The sequence below is a fragment of the Convolutriloba macropyga genome, chromosome 11 (genome assembly GCF_964194025.1).
Source record: "Convolutriloba macropyga chromosome 11, txConMacr16.3, whole genome shotgun sequence".
NCBI lineage: Eukaryota > Metazoa > Xenacoelomorpha > Acoela > Convolutidae > Convolutriloba > Convolutriloba macropyga.
This window is the reverse complement of record NC_134478.1, coordinates 19,677,776-19,703,069: the sequence shown is the minus strand read 5'-3', so window position 1 is coordinate 19,703,069 and position 25,294 is coordinate 19,677,776. Positions and strand designations below refer to the sequence as shown.

The following is a 25,294-nucleotide window of genomic DNA, read 5'->3' as shown; positions in this document are numbered from 1 at the left end:
TTAAACATAACCAACTACGGTTGGTCAAATTGATCTCAAACGATAGGTTGGGGGTCATTTAGATCTTATTTTAGTCTGTGAATGAGGTATAATTTCACTAACAACTGAACTGAATGAAATCAATTTTGGCGGTTTTGAGCTCATTACGTTTTCAAAACTACATTTGATGACAGCAGTGACAAAGCGAACATTGTAGACAAAATGTAGATATATCGAAACATAATTCGCTAAATCCTTGATGCGAACTTTAGTGACAGTAGCAATACGTAAATTGGCGACTAATACCCCCAAAATCAATGGACTAAATTAGAGATGGCAACGAGATCAAAGGATTAGAATCAATAAATTGTCACCATTTTACGCATACTTAAAATGCGAAAACTACCGACAGCAATATTAGCGATTGAGCGTGTCACCGTTTTTCGCACTCGCTTACTTTCCTGATCTTAATACTTGTGTGCGGAAAACAGCAACCATGCTTACTGAGTATATATACTCACACGACGTGGTTTTAGTTTTGTGATGCTGACTTTTAGTAGTGTAACGCATTCCAAATATCAAATTTCGTGAAATAAACAATTTATCCCCACGCTCACTACATTTGTCTGAAGCGTTTAACCACTTTTTGCAAGCTTTATAGTTTGCTGCCAAACAGAAAAGCAAACTAACTTCTTAGAAAAATTTACTGGCACAAGAAGGCAAGGTCAGCGCAAATTCATTTATTATCTAAGTTCTCTCTTCCATTTTATTAACATTTCCTGGATAAGATTGTTAACTTTTTTCTGGCCAAGTCTTATTTATCGTTAGAATCGAAATGTGTACAAGAATTTAAATCAAAATATCTTAATTAAAGCTACAGAACAAATTAAATTGCGTTGTGGTAATTTGATAGAAAACATCCAAAGAAAATTACATGCTTCGTTCTCCATGTCCATTTATTCCAAGTATAAAATCATTCCCTCTGTAATTCTTGAGTCATTTAAACTAAAGATGCTGCAGAATTTGTCACCGATCACGAGCCAGTGTTCTCAATTTAAAACCGTTAAATTTTGTGAAAAAATGTCTCATTGCATCATAGATTTAATTGAGTAGAGAACGAAGCATTCGAGGGTCATGAGAAATAGAAACAAGCAGTGAATATGTATGTATAAAAAGCAAAATCAGGTCGTGATCTGTCGCACATACAACTGCGAAGTTCTAGCCGCAATTAAGAAGATTAAAGCCGCAAATAAAGATTAATTTATTTAGACACAACAAACTACTGTAAAATATCTGTCAAATGTTTCCATAGCTGTGATAAAAGATTTCCAAAAGACGATATGTCAAATTAAGGGCATCCGATTGACTGATGGCTTTAACTTTTGAGAAACTTGTGACTACAAAAGAAAATCCTAACTTTTGAATTCCAGACAATCATAGTAAAAATTTCACTGGATTACATTTTAGAGGCGATCAGACGAAGACCTTTTAAAATAAAATTAACAGTGTCTCAAAAATTAGACAGCGAGAAACTTAGAACGCTAGATGTAGATGTAGATGATACCAAGTAATTAGAACATTAATTGTGGCGAGTCCAAATATACAAATGACATCAGATCATCAAAAAGGGACTTGATCCCATCGCACTGAGTGAACAAATTGAACGCGCTAAATGCACACAAAAACTAAGTTAGAACCACTACAAATGATAGCACGACGTCTTAATCATAGGGAGAAGCGAGCAATAAATGTAGTATCAGTGAGTCAGTTTTCAGATCGAACAAATTTGCAAATTGAGCAAATTTGAATTGAAACCAGAACAAAGACGAGCAGATTAGCACTCTATGATATCTTACTAAATCAATTGTTGATTTTTTCAGTACAAGAGCAAACAAATTCGGCACAAAGATGAAATAAATTTTAAACTTTACATCACATTAGAGTGAATCATGTATCCAAAAGATGTAGCCCCTCTCCACAGTTTATAAGCGATGAACAGACCAAGACAGGTACCCAGACCAGCCATCACAAATGACACAACAATTACAGCAATTATCATCGCGTGCCCACCTTTTGCACCCAGAGCTCCATCATCCCGAGTGATCATCTCAAAGGTGCTGCTGGATATCTCCATGTAGGAAAACACAGCGTAAGAATCAGAGAAGTATTTTTGGTCAGCAACGTCACCATTATTGTTCACGTGTTCCACTGAATACGACACTTGAACCAAGCCCTTCAGATCTTTCATGCGTTTTTCAACCTCCTCATTTGACAACATTTGGTCTCTGTCATTGACTGTAAATTAAAAAAGAACTGACTTAGAAAACCATGTCAAAAATGTAACACAATAAGGTGCAAAACAGAATTAAGCAGTAGATTGCACTTTTAAACATTACCGACTAACGTCGGAAGAACTGCTCTCGGACGACTAGTGGGAGCAACCTGCTTCAGTCATGGGGGCAAGCTAAATGGGCCTCAAAAGAAATTTACTAGGGGGCTTCAAATAACCTCATTAGAGGTTAATATATACCACTATTAAGATTTCAAATGGAAAAATGGCACCAGTTTCGGCGCACTTATCATTTGACTTTTAGTATTAAATTTCCGACAATTGAGTTGAGCTGCTTGAAATCGTGAAAGAGAAATTTAGAGCGCGCAAAACGAAAAAAGTAAAGTGCGTAAAAATTACTCAAAAACGGTCAAGCGAAAATTTTGCATCCAAAACATAGCCAGCAGAATACCGGAAACGACTCGAAGAGTCGTGCTATAAAAACTCTTATCTAACTACCTATTTCAGAAATATGAAAATAAAAAAGCGACAGTGTGAAAAAATCATTTTGAGGTAGAAATGTGGGTAAGTATTTGGGGGGGGGGGGGAGGGGGGTGCGGGTTGGGGATAGGTGTGGGGGTACTGGGGGACGGGGTAGTTTAGATAGGTCGGACGGACCTATATGGGATCAAAAATTCTTGAAATGACCTTTTAACTTTGAATATTACCATCAATTCTTAAACATACCCGGCAGATTGCCGGAAAATAGCCGCCGTTGATTCCAATAAGCATGATTGGGATTGAAATAACAGAAGATAACGAAAAAAAAAAAGATTTTTGTACAAAAACATTTTTTAAGTCCGATTTATTTTGATGGCATTTCGTAGTTGAACATACTTCTGTTTCTTAGAGACAGGCTACAGGGGCTACTATCAATAACAATAAGCATTACAGAGAGGTAAATAATACTTATAGGACCGACGTTCAAATAGCGGGCATCTAAAATTGGGCTTTATGGGTTTATCCCGTTTCTATTTCTGACTTCAATTTTTATACTGACTCTGTTCATTTTGAATTGCTTTGCTGAGCAACTGATGTTCAAAATCATTTTTAGCAGAATGAGAGAAGAGAGAAACTAGCCTAGAGAAGTCAAAAAGATTTCACGCAAACTGTTGAAAAGGCGGCAAAATGAGGTAAAGCGAAACATTTTTTTATTCGACGAAGTAAAAAAATAGGAGCGCTATAATAGCCGGCTGAGAAGATGAGGGCGGCTATTAATTACTATACATTACAAACTAAGCTACTTTTATAGTCCAACGTTTGATAACAGAAGTCAATGTTATAAAACATAACCGACTAACGTCGGGCGAATTGCTCTCAAACGACCGGCGAACGGTTGGCTTGGTCAGTAGCTAGCCACGGTGGGGGGGATGCACCGGGGGCTGATGGGGGCAGCACTGGGTGGGGGGGGGGCAAAAGCGCGGTGGGGGGGGGTGGAGCCAATAGTGGGGGTGGGGGGTCAACAAAGGGGGGGTGTCAACCTCTAAGAACCGCCCCCTCACACCTTAAGTATAAGTATAAGTCTCCAAGACAGTTTGAGCTGAAACAGACCTGAAAGGCTCTAAGAGCACATAATGCCCGCTGGGCGCTACCTGTTTATCCCGTTTTTGAGGACGAAAAGTCAAAAGCGTCAGACAAAAAATTGGTCAATCGAAAAATCGCATAAAAAAAAGACCGACAGGACTAATATAATTGCTACAAACTTCGTTTGAGAGCAATTAAACAGAATTCAATGTTGTTTGAAAACAAAAGTTAAATTTCAAGCCAAGACCAGCTAAAAAACCTGTAGAATCTCAATACTCCTCTTCGAGTCGTAAAAAGACTAATTAGCAGTAATTTAAACAACAGAAACCTAAAGAAAGGACACATAAAACATAGCAAGCCTTCAAATAAACTTAAACATGTTGTTATCATACAGTTGTCAACTTGAATAATTAAGAGTAGTTTGTCAATTAAAATTTTGACAATTTTGCAGCCAATTAGCTCGAGCAATCTATGTCGGCTCTATTTGATTAATTCCTAGGAATATCCCGCAAAAATTGAGAAATCATGAGTCAGAAAAATGTGGCCGCAAAACAGACCACTGAGACCAACACAATCACCAAAACCATGAAAAACTGAGGTTGAAAGTATAACTTCTGATTCATCTGAGTTCAAATTATCCTTATTTTCCACCACTTATATTAACTTTCACTTAAATTTCAAGCACTTTTGTTTTTCAAGCAAAATACGCTGAAAACTATGAATCCTGGATGACCTTCAATTCACAGTTTACATTCTGAAATTAAATTTTATAAGTGAGTACAGAAGTCATTATACTAAGTGAAGTAAGTAAAAAAAGGCATTAAAAATTACACCAAGCACAAAAATCCAGTCGGAGAACGCTAAATCATCCAGAAAAGACAGAAAGACTTCTTGACACGTGACAAAAATGGTGGTTTGTTAATGAGTGAGGTTAGTCATGTATAATTAAACCACATTAAAAATTACACCATGCCCATAAATTCAGTCGCAGAGTGAAGTCACCCAGAAAAGTCAGACTCAGATTTCTTGGCGCGTGATCAAATGGTCATAAAAACAAAAATGGAAAACACGACGAAATAAAAACATAGTGCAAATTGCAAATCCAAAGAATTAAACAAAAAGCTTCATCGTCCTTCTAACTGAATAGCAGAACAATTGAATATTACGAGCCAAAGAGACGAAACTTAGTGTCAAATGTAGAGAAAATAAAACTATAGTTATTTAGAATTTTTCTATTAACGAGCTGCATACCAAAACTCCGAATTAAAAAAGCAAGAAAACGAACAGAAAATTGGCCATCTACGAGAAATCTTGATTGACATACAAGAGACCAGCACTTCAGGCAAAAACATCGAACAGTTTCAAATCAGCAAAAATTGTGCTCATATTTTTCTTTAGAATCAATATTGCAATGATGAAATCAACGCAAGAATCCAGCTTTAAACTCAACACAGACATACCTGGCCTACTGAAAAAAAATTGACCATTTTTTAAATTATTGCTAATTTGTGTAATTTTTTGACGCCTGAGAGATCGAAATCATTGCATTCATAAATCATTGCATTCATTAAAAATTCACAAAAAAACTAACTGCAGTTTAGTATTACATATACTAGACAAACAGACGCAAAAACGAAAAACTGATATCCAGCTGATATCTTTAGAACCGTTTTTTTTCTGCCAAAATCTACCTTATACTACATACGCAAGCAATAAAAGCTTCGTTGGCCACTACTAGTCACAAATGACTAGGTTTTGATTTTCAAAACGATAAAAAACTTACTACCTTTTCTTGTGTTTGAGGGAGCATTCAGAAAACCGTCATGAAAAATGCTGGCTTTCAAAAAACTTCAGTGGAATCAGAGCAACGTCAACTCAGAACCCATTTAACAAAATTGTATAAAAACCCGAACTATAAAACTTGATAGTCGAAAACTTAAAAGTCCTTTGGGAAGATTATAAAAGCCAGCTCAGAGATTCCAGTGAAACACCTAACGGGCTTTAACTGTTTAATCTTTTCGACAGAAAAGTAATTAACAAACGTGTGTTGAAAAAAGACAGCACAAAAACAATTTATATTCTTTGGATTGTTAACAAAGCCAGTGATGCCGATATTAGCCTCGCTATCACTTCTCGGCCATTAATAAATCAACAGAAAACTCAAATCGTTCAAAAGAAACTGGTCTGCAAAAATGCATATAACATCAAAAGGACTCCACAAACTCCCTACAGCAAAAACTTGCCACTCTAAAAATTGGAAGTCATAAGCGCATGCTGAACTACTGCTTTCTTACGGATGCAGTTATGAACGAATTGAACAAGGCCGAGTATTAATATAGAAGGACGGAACAAGGAAGTATTAATACGGACTGGCAAACTAACCTCGAACGAAATGCTCTCAAGACAAGAAATGACAAGCGGGGCACTTTAATTCAGAGGGAGCACTAGAAAAAACATTTCTTTATGGGTGCAAAAAATCAGACCAGGGTCGGATTCGAGCTGCTGCCCTCCAGAGTCGGCGACAGAAGCACAAACCAGTCGACTACCAGTCCCGTGATTTTCTTTCTTCCGATCAGCTTTATTTTAGCAACGAACTTTATATCAGAGATAAGAGCAATTCAGGTCAGTCAAAATAAAAAAAGCGTGAAAAAGTATTCGTTGGAGAGCAAATAAACATAACTAGTGAGGCTAGCTTAGCTTAATTAAAGGGGCGCGATGTGAGCTCAGCCGGGGAGGCTGTGGGGTTCACCTGCTCGACGGGGGGGGGGGGGGTGCAACGCAAAGGCGTGAGGTCTTTGGCTGCACGTCCTTACGGTCTCAACGAATTGGGGGGTCAAACTCTAAGAACCACCCTTCACACCATGATTGTACGTTTCCAAAAGTTTCTGTGAATTGCATACTTGGAGACTAGTGAGCTGAAGGGCTCTAAGAGAAATTAATGCCCTCTGGGCGCTATATGCTTATCCCATTTTTGAGGACAAAAAGTCAATTTGGTCAGACAAAACATTGTTCAAGCGAATAATTGCACTAAAAGCATAGCCAGTAGAATACCGGAAACGACTCGACGATTTCAAAAATATCAAAACAACTATATATATCAGAAAAATTGAAAAAGAAAACATAGCCGGCAGATTGCCGGTGAATAGCTGCGATAGACGATAGTGGCGTTACATGAATTGAAACAACTATAGAAATAAAATAGGCAGATCGATCACCAGTCTTTTAATAGACCACTAGACTTTTTGGGTTAGCTTCGGACTGTCATTTTTATGAAACATAAGCTCTATAAGGAGAAAGCCCTAATAAGGCTTTTCAAAATTAGGATCTTTTCCGTTTGTGTCCCCCCGCCCGCTTAGTGGGCGCATATTATTTGCAACTCCCCCCCCCCCATGCACGTGCAATATTTTTTACATAATGACTTACTATGTAATGGCACGTGCTCTGTAACTGGGGGCGCATAACGTACTGGGGGGGGGCACAAACGGAAAAGATCCCAAAATTAATATTCGAAATTAAAAACTCAAGACTCCAATAATCAAGAATTAGGGCATATATGTTTGGCACTACTTAGATGCACACTATTAACCTTTAATAAGTAAAAAGTTAATAATAAAAAGTTAAAAAATTTGAAGTTCCATAAGTGAGTTCGGAAGTCATTTTTTTGAGTGAGGTAAGTCATCGAAAAAGTCAATTCCAAGAATTCAGGGCAAGGCGAAAAAAATCTGCTAGACGAAGTAAAAAAAATAGGAGCGCTATAATAGCCGCCTGGAATTGCTGACGCGGCTATTAATAAAACAAAGCAGTATATAGTTTAATTAGGAATGGGGGGTTTAATTAGGGGGGGGGGGGTCGTATGTAAGTGCTGTGGGCGGGCGTTGATAAGGGTAAGATTAGCTGGAGGGAGGGAGGGGGAGGGGGACAGGGGTTAGATGGTTGCGCCGGGTGGTTAGATGTTGGGATCGGTGGGGGTAGGTAGTTAGGGGTTCTTTGCAAAAATTCTAAAAATATTTATCTCACCTTGAATATAACAACCAGTTCTTAATTACTATGCATTACAGACTACGCTACTGTTAAGGTCCAATGTTCAAAAACAGAAGTCAGCGCTCTAAAAAAAGAAGTCAATTTTCGAAAACAAAAGTCAAAAGTTCAAGTCAGGAACAAACTTGCATCAGCTAAAAAAAACCTGTAGAATCTCAATACTCGTCTTCGAGTCGTAAAAAAGACCGCAGGAATAATATAATTTATACAAACTTCGTTTGAGAGCAATCAATAACATCACGTACAGCCAAAATATCCGATATAAAAGTCATGTTCATCTGTAACTTGGTAAATTAAAAAGTATTTAACGTTTAAAATGTGTAGCAACACAACCAACTAAAACAACCGACAAACGTCGTGCGAATTTCTCCAAACGGCTGCTGAGCGTTTGGCTTCGCCGGTAGCTAGCTGGTGTTTAAGAAGGGGAAAGAGTGGAAAAGGGTGGCATTTTGGGAGGGCAGAGAAGCTTAATTGATGGGCTTAAAAGTGCATAATTTTACTCACCAGATTTGTAGGAACTAAGGCCTGCGAAGTCGATGAGGGAAAACGCAATGACCACAAACTGTAGACTTTCATCGATGGTCAAATGACTGATCCGTAGAGGGTACACATTAAGAGCAGCTGCCAACTGCTGCGTGAAAATATGGTTGTATGTCGCTTGGAATCCTTGGCCACCCTAAACATCAATTTCAAAACTAAATTTTTCTTCCTGATTTCATCTTTTTTCTAGCAATAGGATTTAAAATCTAAAATGACAAAACTTAAGTAATATTTGTTGTAATGATGACTTTTTGTTCTGGAAAGCCTCAATTGCATTTTATGCAAGAAAATTTGTGCATAAATTTTTTTTCAAAACCGAAATTTGATAAACAGTTTATGCAATGATCTATTTATGCAAATAGATCACTGCACCTGACGTACAATGATCTATTTTTGTAATAAACAGACCTGTTCTAATTTGAAAGCTCAAATTAGAACAGGTTTATTTATTAAAAATAGTACAAACGTTGGATAGGCTGAACGTTATTCAGTAACACTAATCATGATTGATCAAAACCTGACAACGCGACACACATGACCGAAAAACATGATAATTATTCAAACGAACGACGGCGTACACGCAAAATACAAGCCATCCTCCAAAAAATCTGAGTTTACATACCCGAATGACAACGGACGTAATAGTCTGAAACGACGTGGAGTATTCTACTCTATGTCATGAACATCACATTCAATGTAGCCAAAACCTAGAGAAGTAAATCGCGTAATTATTTAAATCTGAAAACATTTGGCTATATTTTAGCACCTGTGTGCTCTCATCAAATCACAACCAATACGACTGGGATAGAGCTTTATTTAGCCTAATGAACATGGGTATTGGAGTACACTTCAGTCGTTTTTGGCTGGTAGACCTTGAATCGGTTGCTTTAAATGAACAATCGAATTCATTCCTTTCAAATTGACTGATTTACATTTTCAAGTAAAATTCATTAAAGTATATTTGGTGCATTTCTAGTTTAACTTTTAGCAGTAATTAACCGACTTCAATTATCACGTGCAGCTGAATTCAGCAAATTAAAATTTTAAATGAGACCAATTTAGATCATACCACACCAAGGTTCAACAGCTGCACCACAGACGCCTATCGATAAGTAAAGTCAGGCGGACGAAGACACTGCCAAACAAGACTAAGATAAGGAAATGAATAAAAAAATTAACTGAAGACCATCACTGGAATAATCAAAAATGTCTGAGAACTATTTTTCAGTACCTCCAAGAAAAAACGTCAAACAATACTATATAATATTTTGAAAAAAGTTGCATAGAACAAGAATCAATTGTAAAAAGAACACTTAGGAAATACTATTCATAAAATTGGAATCTGTACAAAAAAAAAGATAAACTAACATATAGATTCTCATGAAGATAATTCTTAGCTCAAAATATGCCAGAAACTCCAAAACAAAAATTTCGATCGAGCTTAACTAAGCGCTTCTCTAAAATTGTGATATATACTAAAAAAACAACACTTTAATTCCAATGACAGATAAATTTCCATGTCAATAGGAGTTTCGGGTAAATGTTAAAAAAAGCATTTAGTTGTAGACAAAACGTATCGAATATATCAACATTTACTGAATTAAAAGTCTCTCCATTATAGGCTCCCATAACATAGGTTATGAAAAGTTTGTAATTAATTAAAGAAATGGGCCCTGATTTTGTAGTTCGAAACTTAAGATTATTACTAATTGGATATATGATGAAGCGATTCCAAGAAACTATAGCTCTGACGAAAAAGAACAGTTCTTAAGCTAACGTGATTTGTATTTGACGTCGAAATGGAGGAAATTTGTCCGTTGTTTTTTTTTTCGGTAACGCAGTGTAGGAATCACTAATTTGTTGAAAGCTGGAGCTCTTCATAAAATTTCGGGCAAGTAAGCAGCTTCTTTAATTCAAAAAGGTATTCAAATGGAAGTATTTCATACTGTGATCTTATCATGAGATTTGAATGCACTTCTAATCCGTCATTAAAAACACTCCAAACCAAAACATAGCCGAATTAATTCCAGAAACGACTCGCATTGACCAACCTCAACGACATAATGAACCTCCTATTTAATTATGCTAATCATTTTGATATAACAGGCAAAGTGACAATGGATAAGTATCTGACAACTGATGATGCTCATCTGACGATTGATGAAGCATCTGAACAATACTAGCAAAAAAATTGCGCGACATGATTAGTTTTCGTTCAATAAACCACTACCAAATGACAGAAAAACCATAACAGTTCATATTGAGAAAACTATAAGACTATAAGAAATAGAACTGAAGGGCAAAGTCAAAAACTAAGATCCTCTAAAAAAACTACCCAAAAAATGCTTTAAAGCCACTTCAAATCCATTATTTTATTATCCATTGAGAATTTTTTTGCTCAGGCATTTACCTGCCGAACACCTGGCAGGAATACATCAAACAGCAAAAATGCAAAGAACGAAAAAATAAGAAATTTCTATTTATTTCAGGAAAAGTGCCCCGTCTTACCTTCAATGGCGCCATCCAACCTCATCGAGCAAAACCTGCAAAATTGTTCTGAACTAAATATTGGGGGAACATACTACAGCGAGAAGCTTAAGATCAGGAGAAACGTATATAAAACGTAAAAAGGCAAACGACAATTGGCCAAAACTTGCTTGAAATTACTCAATTAGCTTTAATAAAACAATCAAAATTAACATCAATTATACCCGAAGGCAACCAAAACAAGTTCAACAACTTGACGCAAAGAATCCCCAACCCAAATGCTATAAAAATTTGAAGAGGAATACAAAAACTGTTGAATAAGCGTCCAAAATAGGAAAATGGTGAAAAGGCTTAAAACTGAAATTTAAACTTATTATTTGCTTCAGATGCTCAAAAATGCGTTTAAATGCACTTTTACTAGTTTAGGTAAACACTAGAAACTTCTTTCACTGAAAAAGATGGAATTAATCTAAAAAAAAGCTCCTTTGAAAAAGCCGCAGGTGATAACAAAAATTGACCGCTTAGCAAGAAAATTTTCACACCTTCTCTCGCTCTCTAAAACGTGACATGAACAGAAAACCAGTCTCTCTTCTCTCTGCCCTTTAGCAATTTGACTGAAACACTTGGTTTTCGCGCAGTTCACCTCCTGTTTTAAATACACTCCAGAAAAATAACCGATCAAAAACGTAATCGATTAAGGTCGAGCCAATTGCTCTCAAACGACTGGCGAGCGGATGGCTTCATCAGTAGCCAGCTGCGGTTTACGGAGGCAGCCCGCCCCGCTGCAACACTCACCTCACACCCCTTCAATTAAGCCAAAGCTAGCATCCGTAAACCGCAGCTAGCTTCTGATGAAGCCATCCGCTCGCCAGTCGTTTGAGAGCAATTCGTGCGACTTTAATCGGTTACGTGGATCGAGCGTGCTGGGTAACGGGAATAACGACGTGCAGGCGGTGGCGAGTGGGGGTGATATCGGGGAGAGGTGAAGTTGGGTGATGACGTGGGGGAGGGGTGAGCACCACAACTCTTCTTCGAACCGTAAAGATTAGGAGCGCAATAACAGCCGACTACGAAGATGACGGCAGCTATTAAACAGATCTTTAAAAATGACAGCGCCCCAATACAATTTAAAGTCTTTGAATAGCAAAAACAAACCAAGATCACCGCAATATAGCTACGCTCAGCTTCGCAGCCACAAAAAAGTAAAGACAGCTTACCACATTTTGCGTGTCACTTTCCAGGTAGCTGCAGACTGGTTTTGTTGGTTTTCCGCCCATAGGCTTGGCTGATATGCAAATTTCATGGTGATATGTTTTATCGTCATCGTCATCTCTGTTCTGAAAAGTGCCGTTCGACTTCTTGTTAGCTAACAGGACGTAGTACTTGATATGGTCTGATTTGAAGCAATGGGAGACATCGAAGGCATCCAGCATAGCACGCTTGTTGGAGACATCCAGAAAATTGGTGGTTGACTCGACCATGTGACTCTCCGGAGTTGTTTCTCCCTCTTGTTGTTGATACCCGTATTCTGACATCCACATCGGAACCATAAAGCTGAACAGAGAAGACCATTCCAGTTTAATGAAATAAGATTTTACAACAGCAATCGCAGCAAGTTATCATAATGGTCCATGAATCTAGGCAAGTTATGCCTCTTTCAGACTATGGCATTATACTAAATCTGTCCAATGCAAAAATTAATGGCATTGTCAGCATATCATTAAACACATTTTGCACCTGGATGAATTATTTTCCCTCAACACAACAGTATTCAGTGTTCAGATATGTTCTGAGAAAAACTTATCTTATTTCTAAAAATAGCCCAAAACCTATTAGTTGAATCTCGCTAAATTTTATTTTATGTGTTCTTCTTGTGTTACCACTCAATGAGATGTACTTTTCTGTTGTAATCCATCCAGGCAGTACTTATAAAAACTAAAATGTACTGTCCCTGATTATTTCAATTCATTCGTTCATGCAATATTCATACATTCTGTTCATGAATGGCTCAAAAACTATTTACTGCTCCAGAACCTAACTCAGTTTTCTCGTGTAATTATAAAACTGGTGTCAATAATCGTATCAATAATACTTAACCATCAAAAAAATGTAAAATTGGTGATTAATTATAAACAGCACCTGTTATCAGTTGAAATTACCCTTTAAGTTATTATTGTGTAAATAGAAGTACTCACTCTTCCGAAACATCGACAGCTCCAACTTCCCATCCACCTTCGTGTTCGTTATTTGCAACACAAAACTCGTCATCGTCCCCTCCGGAAGACTTAGAAAGGTACAGTTTCCCAGGCACCCCAAATGCATCCTCGCAGAAGCCTTTGTACGACATGGTTTCGTTGAACTTGAACATTTCAAGTGGATGTTCCATCGTTGGTAACTTATTCTCAGCGTATATCCCGTGTCGTAAGAATTTCATCCTGTTCGCGGAGATAATCCTGCATTTACCCTCCATATTGATAAATGCTAGCTGCGAGTTATGGTCTACAATAACGCTGCTCGATGTTTCATGGATATCGTCGACAGATTCGCCGTCATCGGTCATCTCAACAGTCAGATCCACGCCTCGGAAGTTGATTTTGGACAAATTGTCATCAAAACTGTATAGCTCATCCAAGTAGGAAACCTCCTTCTTTTTGTAATCAACGTATTCCGAAGACATGCTCAAGTGAGCGGGCCATTTCATTTCGACACTCTTTGAATACTCTCCGCCCATGTGCAGAGATTCGCACTTGACTCCGTCATGTGGCTGGAAATCTCCCGAATTGCGGATTGTATTGGGGTTGTCAAAATAGTCTATTTTGTGAATGAAGTACTCAAAAGTAAATTCATCTTGTACGATGAGTCGTACAAACTTTAGTTCGTTTAGGCCAACTGCGCCACCAGTGCTCTCAAATCCCAGATGCAACTCAATTCCTGTGTCCTTCAGGCAGTCCTTTTCCGAATATATCTAAGCAAATAAAGCCATGGGATACCACTCACTCACCTCACTTAAAAACTTACGAGTATAAACAATATGAAGTTAAGAAATTGAGACTCCCTGCGACACGAACGCGTTCTGTTTCTTTCCATCGAAAATGCTAATAGCTATGAAAATAAGGTATAAAAACATAGCAGGACAAGTCCTGACGTACAATTCAAAGAATTTTCATTGACTAAACAGAAAAACTAGACCTAGAATGGACTATGAGTGAAATCAGAAAACCATTTTTTAAAAATCAGATTAAAAAAATAAGAAAAAAAAACAGAAAATCAATGTCAAAATGCCGCATGTGAACAAAAAAAACCACTAGCGAGAAATGAAAATTTAATTCAAACAAAAAACTAGGCCTAGAATGAGCTGTGAATGGATTGGGAAAACCATTTAGAAAAAAATCCGATTCGAAAAATCGAAAAAACAGTAAAAATTAGAGTGAAATTGCCGCATGTGAACAAAAAACCACTACCGAGAAACCGAATTTTTGTTCAAACACCGTTTTCTCACTCTACTTTAAAATTAGAGCGAAAAAAATTCACGCCGCAAAACCACTCGCTTTTTCGCTCCAATTCCTGTTTCGGTGTGACCAAAATCACTACTCCAATTTGACTTCAAAAATCATGAAAATGTGTGAACAGATCTTAAAAAAAAAACATAGCCGGAAGAATTCCGGAAACAACTCGAAGTGAATATCTATTTAACCGCCATCCAACTACTCATCAAAAAACTTGCCTCCACTAATTTATGATTTTCTCAAAAGCAAACAAACCATAAAACAAAACAATCAAATCTGTTGAAATATGATAAAATCTGATCAAATTTTGTCATAACTTGAGATCCCGAAATAACTATCTCTGCCATTAAAACAACTAGTACCTACTAAAAACCACTTAAGTGAATGTTTTAAAATACTTGAGGCCAAATTATGAAAAAAAAGCTATTAAGAAAGCTTATTAAAAACAACTTGCACCAAAAAACTGGAAAAAGTTAGTAAATTTCTTAATATTACAAAAGCATATGAATCCAAAAAAATTCTTTTCAGCCAAAAGGGCATCCAGATGCTCGCAAAACAATAGACAAGTCATAATAGTCTTAAAAACTTGTCTCAAAAAACAGAAAAAAAACCGGAAAACTGCAAAGAAAAAAATTAAGACAAAAAGTTACAATTTTCGACATTTTTTGTCATATTTCTCAACAAAAAAATGAATCATTTCCAAAATTGCCCATACTTATTACTAAACAACTAGAACAAATATTGTAAAACCTAAACCTCCACAAATACCATAAAAAAAATTAAGGAAAAAAAGAAACGGCATTCAAAAACAAATTGAAAGAAAAAACTATAAAAACTTAATGAGGTTTTTTAATAGTGCAAGGAAACATAAAGCCGAATAAAGTTCCTTTGCAATTAGAGCTATGAAAAACTCGCAAAACAATAGGCAAGTTAAAAAAGGGTGGGTAAGACACTTGTGTAAGATTAAAAAAAAGAAAAACTGCAAAAAATGGGAAAAATGGTTTAAAATTTCTCAATTTTTCGGTCATTTTTCCTTAGAAAAAATGATTTATACCAACAGAAGTTTAGTCAATTGGTATCTGACAATTGTTATCTAAGTAACAAGCTTTAAATTTCGTCTAAAAATCAGCAAAACTGAACAAAAACCTCCAAATTAGCATTAAAAATCAAATTAACTACTTGAAACATTCAATTCCTATCAAAACAAACCTAAAACTAATGCAATATCATAATCAAACCTCATAACCATCAAAAGTTGCAAAAAAACTGCTTTTAAAAGCCGCACGTGAACAAAAAAATCGCTCGCTTAGAAAAAAATTTTTCACACATCAATTTCTCGCTCTCTCAAAAACAGCGGTGTGAACAAAAACCACTCTCTTTTCGCTCCGCTCTTCACTTTTGTTCAACACCAAAATCACTCCAAATTTTTTCACGCGTTTCATTTCCCGCTTCAAAATTCACTCCAAAAATTAATTAAAAAAAGGACTTCTCCAATACTCCTCTTCGAGTCGTAAAAAGACAGCGCCCCAATACAATTTAAATTCTTTGAATTGTAATAATAGCATCTATTATTTACGTTAATTGGGAGCAGGAGGGTGATATGACGTAGGTTATGTGTTAGTTATATGATGTACGTTATGTGTACGTTATATGACCACTAACATGAGGGCTACAAAAGGAAAGCAGAAGCACTGAAACTAATTAGAAAATAAGCAAAGTTTTCATACAAAATGCTGTAATCTACTTTGCAGAGTTGAAATAGTTTGTTTGATTTAGATTTTTATTGAAGTACAGTGTTGAAGAAGTTATGGAAGAAAGAAAAATTGAAGTGAGAGAGTGAAAATTTCATCAAAATACAGAAAAAATAACAGCATGTCCTCAGTTGCAAATCAAAACAATTTTTGATGAAAATTAGGACTTGGCTTAGATTTGAATGCTATGGCAATAACTTCCCAAAATGGTAGCAAACACCGAATAAATAATGAAGTACAGAAAATTCCAAAAACTCTATCATTTCTCAAAATCAGTATTGAAATTAAACAAATCAACATGTAGACTATCTAAAAATATCATGGTGATTTAATTTTATGAAGAAAATTCAAAATCTATGCTGAAAATAATAACCGTCCGAAATGACAAAAGCAAGCAAAAAAGACAAAACTATTACCCAATAAGATTCCACAGTTCACAAAAAAATATTTGGCTGTCAATGTTTTCGCCCGGAGGTCATCGTGTCGTTGAAAGTCAGCTATTACGTTTTCCACGTGGTACTGATAAATTTGTTATACTTAGCACTGAAAAATGACACGACATTAAGTAGATAATTTAGACCAGCAGGGTTCCTGCTTATAATAGTTTTCGATTCCTTCACAAGAGAACCCGCACGGTCGAAGTTTTGATCACATAGGTAAGTCCAGCTTTTGTGAGGGTCAAATCTCGTCACCAGAAGATTGGATGGAGCGAAATGATACAAAAGTCTCGAACAAACAATAAAAAAATAACCGTTTAAGGTCGGAAGAATTGCTTTCAAACAAGTGTGCCTTCTGCTTCAGGGGGATTGCCTTCTGCTTCAGGGGGATTTTCACTAAGGGCCTTTATATGACAACAAAAGAGGATATTACATACACTTCTTAGACTGAAACTTAAAGATAATCTTTAAGATGTGAAGTTTTTTTAAAATGACACCAATATCGGCTCTTTTTATTTGACTTTTAAGAAATAAACAGTCCTCGATTGAATTCAGCTGCTTAAAAGTGTAAATGAGAAAAGTAGACCAAGCAAAATGCAAAAAGTCAAGCGTCAAGCACGTAAAAGTCACTCAAAAGTATAGAACGATCAAGCAAAGCAGACTTTGCATAAAAAGACACAAACAATTGCAAATATTGCTTTAAACTCTGTTCGAGATCAATTAAATAGTATTCACAATTCCCCACCTAACACCTTATGTATAAACGAATGGGCTTTTTTCACACCCCGTTGCTCCCAAATTTCCTATGCCTGTGAATTTTCGATCTTTTGATCTTGACAGCATTTGACATAGTATAACCCTGGGGTTGAGATCTCATCTCTAATTAATCGAGACAGCCAGTAGCTTAAGTAGGCGGTTAAGCGGGATAAAAATACCTTGATGTTTGAGGGGTGTGAAATTCAGAAAAAAGGTCAAACATGCAGGTTTTTTGAAAGAGACGTGAACCCATTGACCGTCGGACATAGCTGTCAAACAACGGGCGAAAATCAAATGGGTGAAAAAAGAGTGGGGGGTCCAAAACCCAAAAATACCCGTCACTAAATGAATTTCTGCGTAATTAATAGTAGACGTGACATCTCTCAAAAGTGCAGAAAAAGAATATAAACCAACTAATGTCAGATTAATTGCTCTCGAACTACATGCGATGCAATTTATAATTCAGGGGCTGTTACCTAGAAAATTTTTATTTGGGTTCGAAAATAGTTGACCACGCCGGGATTCGAACCATGCACCTCTCGCTCCCTCACCAGAAGCACTGCCCCCTCGGCTATCGTTCCCTTCTTGTTGCTATGCTGCAATCGATTTTATTTTAGCAACAAGCTTTAATTGGGAGTGAGAGCAATAGAGATCACTCAAAAATGAAGAATGAAAGCGTGAAAAAGTCACCTGAGAAGTCAAAGACAGCTAGGAAGCGCAAAAATGGTCAAGCGAAAAATTTGCATAAAAAACCACGTTTACAGTAATTGCTACGAACTTCGTTGGAGCGCAATTAATAAAGCGTCAGAAATGACCAAAACAAGCAAAAAGAACAAATTTATTTTCCACAAATTTCACTGTTCACAAAAAACTATTTGATTGTGAATGACTGGAGATCGTGTCACTAATTACGTTTTCCACGTGAAACTTACAAACTTTTTACACTTGATGCAAAAAAAGACAAAAGGACTAATTAGTTAATTTTGACCAGCAGGCTTCCTGTTATTAATAGTTTAGGGTTTCACAAATGAACCTGCGGGGACAAAGTTTTCCTCATATAGGTAATTGCCGATTTTGCGAGAGTCAAATTTCTCGTCACAGGAAGATTCGGTGGAGCGAGAACAGTCTCTCAAACGAATTGATCTCGAACGACTAGTGGGATCTCTAACCCTTTTGATCCTGCTTTAGTGGGGTTTTCACTCAGGGTCTTTCTATTACCTCAATAGAGGTTCGAGGGGTTTGAAGTTCAGAAGAAAGGTCAAATTTCATTTTTTTAAGAAACGTTGAATATTCCTGTAAAACAACGGGCAAAAATCTAATGGGTGGTACAAGAGTTGCTTAATCAACCTTCACTCAATGAATTTCTGCTTAAATTACAGCGTCGGTAAACAGTACATCTCAAGCAAATTGAACGCCTAAGAGAATGGCACGTCGATTTAATGACCATTGTCTTAGTCTTAATGAATTTCGTGGTTAAGTCTTCATCAATTGATCTTATTAAGGTATACAACCCATGGTTCTCCTCTGTTCTATAGATTCACAGAAGATGACGGAAAATCCAAGGCTTATTGAAAAACTATTTATTTCGCCTGCGCTTGTATTAAAAATTTTCAGCATCATAAAAAGTCTAACTTCCGAATAGTCTTCCGTCTCTCATTTTGAGAAGACGCTTCGATAATCTCTGCTAGACTCTTCAGCGTCCAAAAAAACGTCAGAGAGTACACATCGTTAAATTGTAAATATTTCTAGTTGGAGGAACTCAAGGCGACAGGTCCGATTAAACGTTAATAAAACAGGCTGAAGGATTTCCCAGTACCATATCACTTATGGGCCATAACATAAACCAACTCACCTCGGATGAATTGCACTCGAACAACTGGCGAGACACTTAAATTTACAGGGATGTAGCTTAAAAATGTTTCTCGGGCACAAAAAAACGACACTGTTTCGAACCACTGATCTGTAAGATAGCGGTCTGACACGTAACCACTGAGCTACAATGTCGTTACCTCACCTTCGCGCGAATTCACTTCTATAAGAGCAACAGAACATTCTTATTTCAAATTGAGAGGAGCTGAGATCACTCAAAATGAAGAGGTCAAGCTTGAAAAAGTCACTAAAGAAGTCAAAAGAAAGTTCTAGAGCAAAAGCACAAAAACGGTCCAGCGAAAAGTTTGCATTAAAAAGACACACGTTTTCAATTGCGCAAACTAAATTCGATGGCAATTAATACTAAATCATCCACTTTCCCGACCTAATTTGCATATATCACAGAAAAAAATCTTTGCTTTTTATGAAGTTCTTTGTATTAAGTTCAGACGAAACAGCAGGAAACAGCTTACAAGTCTTGCAGTTCTCTTTTACGAAGTGGAACAAGCCGACAAACTAAACTCATGGACTCCTAACTAATTTCCTGTTAAAAAATTTTATTGAATCATACAGACTGCTTTTTATTGGATAAGTGAGACTGAGAATTTTCTACTTCGGATACCGATTGTTTACGTCTCTTCCAGAATATTATGTCAAGACTTTTGAATGCCTTTTCGTAGTGTCAGTAAACCACATAAATTTTGTCATAAAAATTGAAGAAATTGTAGTAATTGAATAACCCTTCACCAGAACGAGGCTAAGGTGAGAACCTTGTCTATAATTCTCAACTTGGGATTTCGACCCTTTTTACTTCTTTACGTTAGATCTCGACTTATTTTCTCGACTACCTTAACAGTACCGACGATTAGGAAAACCCTTGCTAATTTTGCGAAAATAAAGAATTTGCCTATAGTTTTTGCACAACCATTAAAGGGGACCAAACACAAACTTTTTTTCAAGGTGTTCACAAATAAGTCGAATCTGGTCTTCAGGGAGGTCAAAAAAGCAACGTCGATATCTGTCGCCATGGAAACCTGTTCCTGACGACATGTAATGACAACGGGGAAACGATCACGTCAACAGGCCAATTCTCATCAAAAGATTCTCTAGAGCATGCTATCACCCGTCGTGTTTTTGGAAGAACTTTCGTTCTCCATCGTGTTTTTTGGGAGTCAGTCTATCAAATCCTGATGTCGCATCTCACTTGCAGTCAACATCGAGACGAATCCTGGTCAAAGATGACCGTGTGCATATTGCAGTAAAGATGCTTGCCCACCCAACATGTACTAATAAAACCGTCTCAGTTCCATTGGCATTTTGGATATCATCAAGTCAAGCCTCCCAATGCAGCCAAAAAAGTAACGCTAACCAAGCATCACCCCCATAGTAACCAAGCAGTTAAACTTTGCAGATTACTGTACAAGGCTGGAGAATAGCTGGCCAGTTACTAAAGTAGATTTCTAAAGTGTTTAAAGATACCCGCATATGGATTGACGCACGTTGAGTTTGTAGATAGAAACAGAAGAGTGTGGATCGATAAATGTTACGTATTGGAACGTATAACGTAGAACCGCCAGCGCGAGAGTATGTGGACATATGAGAAGCAAAGACGAACACCCAACTCTGCCCAAGCTCACATAACCCAGTCATCACGGACATTAATGGCCACAGTATCTGGGACAAATTTTTTGAAGAGTACGCTACAGGCAATGAGAGCGACGAGTGGTCTCAAGACAACAAATTTGTAGCCCTGGAAAACGGTGATACAACTAAAATATCTCGCACAAGATCATTGGGTAAACCCGATATTACTATTGTATGCAGGTCCAGGCAGCATTCTTATAATGGTCAGTTCTGGAGACTATCCGATTCGGATCACCATCCCATCTTGATTTCTACCACCGCAAAGCTAGACGTCGACGAAGTACAACTGTCACGAATATTCATTAAGTGAAATTGGAAAACTCTTTACAAAATTTTTGACCAAGTGGATTTTAAGAGCTGCGAAAGCCTAGCGAGGACTACATGCAACTATTAGAAGCCATCAAGAAAACAGCTACGTCTAATCCATTAACAAATTACTTGAAATTAGTTTTAAGCTACCTCTTTTTTTACATTACAAACTAAGCTACTGTTAAAATCCAATGTTCAAAAGCCGAAGTCAACAATCAAAAACAGAGGTAAATGTTCGAAAGGAAAGAAGTCAAGATTCAAGTCATGAACAAAATTGCTCTAGCTATAAAAAAAAATCCTGTAGAATTCCAACACTGTTCGAGTCGTAAAAAGACAAACATGTTTACTATAATTGCTTCTCATTCGAGAGCCAATAATAAAGCTCAGCCTATACAAATCACTTGTATTACAAGTTCTTTTATACGGACTGAATTGACTCAATCCCACGCAATCTGAGCTGTTCAACTTTGAACAGTTCCAGCGGAAAGCTGTGAAATGGATAGCAGGGCAGCAGGCGTCATACACTAGTCAACTTATTCTACTGAATAATCTGGCGCTCTCCAAATTGCTCCATGAGGAGAATGAACACATAGATCTGACGAAACTGAACGCAGGAAATGGGAGCTCTTCAATCTCAAGAAAGTAAGACTACAGAAGAATCAAAATGAATTTGCTTTCAACATTGTGAACAGCATCGACTGTGTAGTTAATTTCGTGAAACCCGATAGCGTGAAAAATCGAATCCAGAAACTCATGTAGAAATACATCGACGACGAACTTGTCGAAGAGATCCCCTGCACTTGGCAACTGCTGCGACAGCCAAAAATGCAGAAATGTATGGACGATTTTTTAACGAGTGTGGAAGAGATCAGCTGAAATCGACTTCGTCGTAAATCCCCAACAACAGCAGCAGCAGCAGCAAAAACAACATATCCGACTAACGTCGGGCGAATTGCTCTCAAACAACCGGCGAGCGCTTGGCTTCGTCAGTTGCTAGCCACAGTTTAGTGGGGCTAGCTTTAGCCTAACTTAAGGGGCGTGAGGTGAGCGCAGCCGGGGGGGGGGCAACGGTGGGAGGGGGACTTTGGCTGCAAGGGTCCCTCACGGCCTGAACGATCTGCAGGGGTGGGGATTGGGGAGGGGGTTGATGAGTGGGCGGGGTTGCAGCGAGGGATCAATTTCTAAGAACCGCCCTTCACACAATAAGTATAAGTCTCCAAAACAGTTTCTGTGAATCGCATACTTGGAGACTAGTGAGGTGAAAGGCTCTAAGAGAACTTAATGCCCACTGAGTTATTAAAGTATTGATAGCGATTCCATTAGCTCTAAAAACTATGCGGCAGCTTTTTATCAAAACTTGGAAAGGTCCCTGGGCCCGTGGTGTCAGAACATCAGAAAAATTCAAAAATCACATCTAAAAACTATACAGTAACCTATTGTCAAGCCCTAGAGGAGGAACCCTGGCTCTGGAGGCTGGAGATACCTAAAAAACGTCAAAAATTTTCAAAAAACTTGAAAATGCAAGTTTTATCAAAAAATTGCTAAAATTTGTGATATTAAAAAGTTGAAAACTATTCCATGTCCAAAAAAACTGTCTCGAAACCATTTCATGTCTCGAAAAACTTGAATAATGACAATAAATGTATATAAACAAAAAGGCACACATGTTCACAATAATTGCTTCAAACTTCGTCCAAAAGCAATTCCTCAAATCTTTTTACAACAGCGTTCAATAGAACATTTATTTTATTCGAACATATTCCTAAGAATGGCTTTTCCAACACTAGTGCACTAAACTGCCAAAGTCTAAAGAGATACTTTAGCTCGACAGAAGACCAAAAACTAATGTACAAGAGACTGTTTAAAATTACCACAAGAGCAACAAAAATAAACCAATAGAATTCAGATGAAATTGTCTCGAACGACACGCGGAGGGGGAGCAATTTAATTCTGAGGGGGTGTAGCTGGGAAATTGTTAATGGTGCAGAAAATATTGCCGCCACTGAAAATAAAAAAAACTGAAAAAAATAAGAAAAACACGTGAAAAAGTCATTCGAGAAGTCAAAGAATGTTCAAGGCCGAAAGCACAAAAACGGTCAAGCAAAACTTCACAGAAAAAAAGACATGCTGCAAACTTTTTTGTTCGAGAGCAATTAAAAATTGCACGAATCATTAAAATAAAGTTTTCTTTACTGCTCAATAATTTTTTCAACCAAAACTAATGCGCGAACGAAAAAAGTTGTGTTCTCGAAAAAAGTTATGTACTCAGCCTCTGCATGTGAACAGATTATCTGAGGTATGTCGTAGCTCCCTCCTTTTCCACTTTCAATAACAACTCGCGGATAAATTTTAACTGTAGGGACCAGATAAAATTTGAAGAAAGAGTAGAATTTTTTAGTTTAGTTTCAAGAATGACTTTATTGTCTCTTAAGAAAACGTGCGCCAAGTATCCAAGTAAACACTATATTGGAACTTTTCATATTCTGTAAGGCGAGTCAAGTGAGGTGCACATACAAAAACAGCAAGCATCAAAATAGTTAAAAGCGCCAATTAATAGAACTTAAGCTTGATCTCAGTTGTAGTGCTCCAAGGAACATGCTGCTCAAACTAAAAAAAAAAACATTTACGCGTCATCTCTCAGCCACAAGATGTCGATTTTAGGTCCATTTGCGATGAGCAGACCAAGGTTTTTCTGAGTATTTAAATTTTCAAGAAATTTGTTTTGTCCATGAGCAACGCTGGTGCTGCCACGGAAAAATAAGCAATTTTCTCCCATTTTATTGGCAAGATTCCTTTAGATGGCAGTTGCCTCGCCAGATTGATCACAAGTAAACTGATATGAAATCTGGAACTTCAAGCTAAAATATAATCCTGAAGTGGTTTATGACAAAATAAGAAAAAAAGCAGTGCAAATAACACTGCTCCCATTCAAACAATGTAACACCAAGCATATGACACCAATACATGTTGCTGCTTTAAGAGAGAAAATTTTAATTATTTGGAAGCAAAGACGATTTACCAACCTTGTATTTGTTTGAGCCGATTTGCTCGTTTCCCATGTCATAATTGCAACTCCCTTCCTTGGTTATTAGAAACAAAAGCGCAGTGAGAGAAAAAATCGCTGGTGGTCCAGGTACAGTAAGTACAGGGTATGTTTTGTAGGAGGACTTGTAGTTGTCAAGACTTAGGACTGGCACGTCCGCTGAGAAGTTGCAGTCGGTAGAAAACAAGGGCCTGAACTCGTATCGAGTTTTCATTGGTTTATACAAGCCTCTATCCAGTCGACCAAAATTTATGGCGAACCTCTTCGACCGGAATCCAACTCCAGAATGAACGGTGCCGCCAAAAACATTGCTTTTCATTATTCGGTGGTAAGTTGAACTATCCTTGTTGAAGTCCAGAAACATATCAGATTCCTTTGAACTATCATTGTGATAAATGTAGTCGAAGACCGACCATGAGGTTGTCGTCGAATTGTCGTTACTGCGAATTGCGAACTTTGTCGAAATACCCATTCCTTTCCCAGATTTAAATGCTTCATCGAGATCTCCTAGGAAAGCTGCCGAATCATCTCCATGACAGACAAATGAGAATGTCGACAAAAGCAGTGCAAATAACACTGCTCCCATTCTTACTAAAAGTAACAACAAACATATAACAATATTTTGAATAGTAGCTTAAAAATACCAAAAATGACTTTTCCAATGTAGCCCCACAAAACTAAAGACCTCATCACGGTACAATTACTAATTCGCAGCTATACACTCTTTTTTTTGAAACATGTAAATTACTCAGACCATAGCCCTAAGGTTAGATATCTACATGCTCTAAAATGTTAAATAAATTAATCGGCATTGTTATTAATATATTAATCTTCAAATTGTGGCTGTTCGTTTTCATAGGTAAAAATAGGATTTGAAGGCTCCTATTTGTCTATTAACGGGTACTTTCTTGTGTTGATCGATCAAAAATTCGGTTAAAACAATTTTAAAGCAAGTTTTACTGTTAAAAGTTCTTATATAAGAGTGCAACTTGTTCCAATTTTGAACGCTTTTCAAGATTAAGGATTTGCTACTCCACTTCGTTTTCGTTTTTAAAATAATTTGATTTGTTCTCTAGTTCTGT

The 25,294-nt window shown here is 37.2% G+C and overlaps 1 protein-coding gene across 1 annotated transcript; it reads right to left on the bottom strand.

Annotated features, from left to right (window-relative positions):
• Positions 1-1,468: 1,468 nt before the first annotated feature.
• On the bottom strand, positions 1,469-24,800 carry LOC142349264 (uncharacterized). The gene is made up of 5 exons (XM_075400707.1): positions 24,193-24,800; positions 13,093-13,862; positions 12,115-12,451; positions 8,375-8,546; positions 1,469-2,274 (listed from the first exon to the last, which is right to left on the bottom strand). The coding sequence occupies exons 1-5, from the start codon at positions 24,796-24,798 to the stop codon at positions 1,907-1,909; spliced, it is 2,253 nt and encodes a 750-aa protein (XP_075256822.1). The 5' UTR covers positions 24,799-24,800; the 3' UTR covers positions 1,469-1,906.
• Positions 24,801-25,294: the final 494 nt, after the last annotated feature.

Bases quoted from the DNA above. Each gene is read 5' to 3' on its own strand.
- LOC142349264 (XM_075400707.1), bottom strand. From the start codon at position 24,798: ATGGGAGCAGTGTTATTTGCACTGCTTTTGTCGACATTCTCATTTGTC. The intron at 8,547-12,114 runs GTAAGCTGTCTT...ATTGATGTTTAG, and splicing joins AAAGTGACACGCAAAATGTG to GGTGGCCAAGGATTCCAAGC. The intron at 2,275-8,374 runs GTGAGTAAAATT...TTTAATTTACAG, and splicing joins CCTTAGTTCCTACAAATCTG to TCAATGACAGAGACCAAATG.